Source organism: Calidris pugnax, unplaced genomic scaffold (assembly GCF_001431845.1).
Source record: "Calidris pugnax isolate Ruff unplaced genomic scaffold, ASM143184v1 scaffold952, whole genome shotgun sequence".
In the NCBI taxonomy this organism is placed as follows: domain Eukaryota; kingdom Metazoa; phylum Chordata; class Aves; order Charadriiformes; family Scolopacidae; genus Calidris; species Calidris pugnax.
In genome coordinates, this window is record NW_015092814.1 from 299,810 (window position 1) to 300,618 (window position 809).

Below are 809 nucleotides of genomic sequence, written 5' to 3' on the forward strand. Positions count from 1 at the left end.
CCATGGCCAAGAGCTCTGCCCTCAGAGACAACGGGGATGGCTTGCTTAGGACCACAAATCAACTGGTGCAGCAAGTTCTGCCGCTTAAAGTGCCCCCTTCAATATGGACTTGGCCTTTCTTGATCTTCACGACCCTTTAAAGATGATGGAGTGTGTCTGTTTAGTGGTATCAGCCAGGCTTCAGCCCCCTCCAACAGAGCCACTGAGTCTTATGGACGTGTCTGGGCTGAGAGATGCACTACACAGTGCCATTTGCTGGCCATGCAAAGTCTCGGGTGCACCTACGTTTTGAGCAGCGTGTGCAATTGTGGAAACGGTAGAAGTCACAGAGAACAGAAAATACTGATCTTTGGATGGAGCAGCAGCGTTCCGTAAACTGAGAGTTTTAATTCTTCCATCTGGAGAAAAGCCTAGGAAAGATACCGTCAAGGCCGAATGGAGAATTACCATCCAATAAATCCCACAAAAGCTCACAAGACTGTAACTGAGGCGCTATCAGACGTAGCAAATTGGGCATCAGGGATTTGTTTAACGTTCGAGTGAACTTCTGGGTCCTGCAGCCACGGGAGGCCGCAGAGGCAGCGGGGACGGCAGGGCCCAAGGGGATCCACGGGCAGGCGGGTCCGAAGGGACTCAGTCGGTGGCCGCAGACGCTGGGGCCTGCAGGGGCGGCGGAGAGCGATGGGACCCGGGGGTCGCCATGACCCGTCGGCACCGGTTACCGCCGCCAGGCTCCCCCGGGCGCAGACCGCGCAGGGCACCGCCCGCCGCCCCGCAGGGACCGACCCCGCCCCGCGCGGCCCCTACGC

The 809-nt window shown here is 58.2% G+C and overlaps 1 protein-coding gene across 1 annotated transcript in view; it reads left to right on the forward strand.

The window, feature by feature from the left end:
- The first annotated feature begins 700 nt into the window (after positions 1 to 700).
- RANBP3 (RAN binding protein 3) overlaps positions 701 to 809 on the forward strand; it is a 49,851-nt gene continuing 49,742 nt past the window's right edge. The window contains exon 1 of the mRNA XM_014962707.1: positions 701 to 731. Coding sequence (XP_014818193.1) covers positions 701 to 731 — 31 coding nt within the window. The remainder of the gene's footprint in view (positions 732 to 809) is intronic.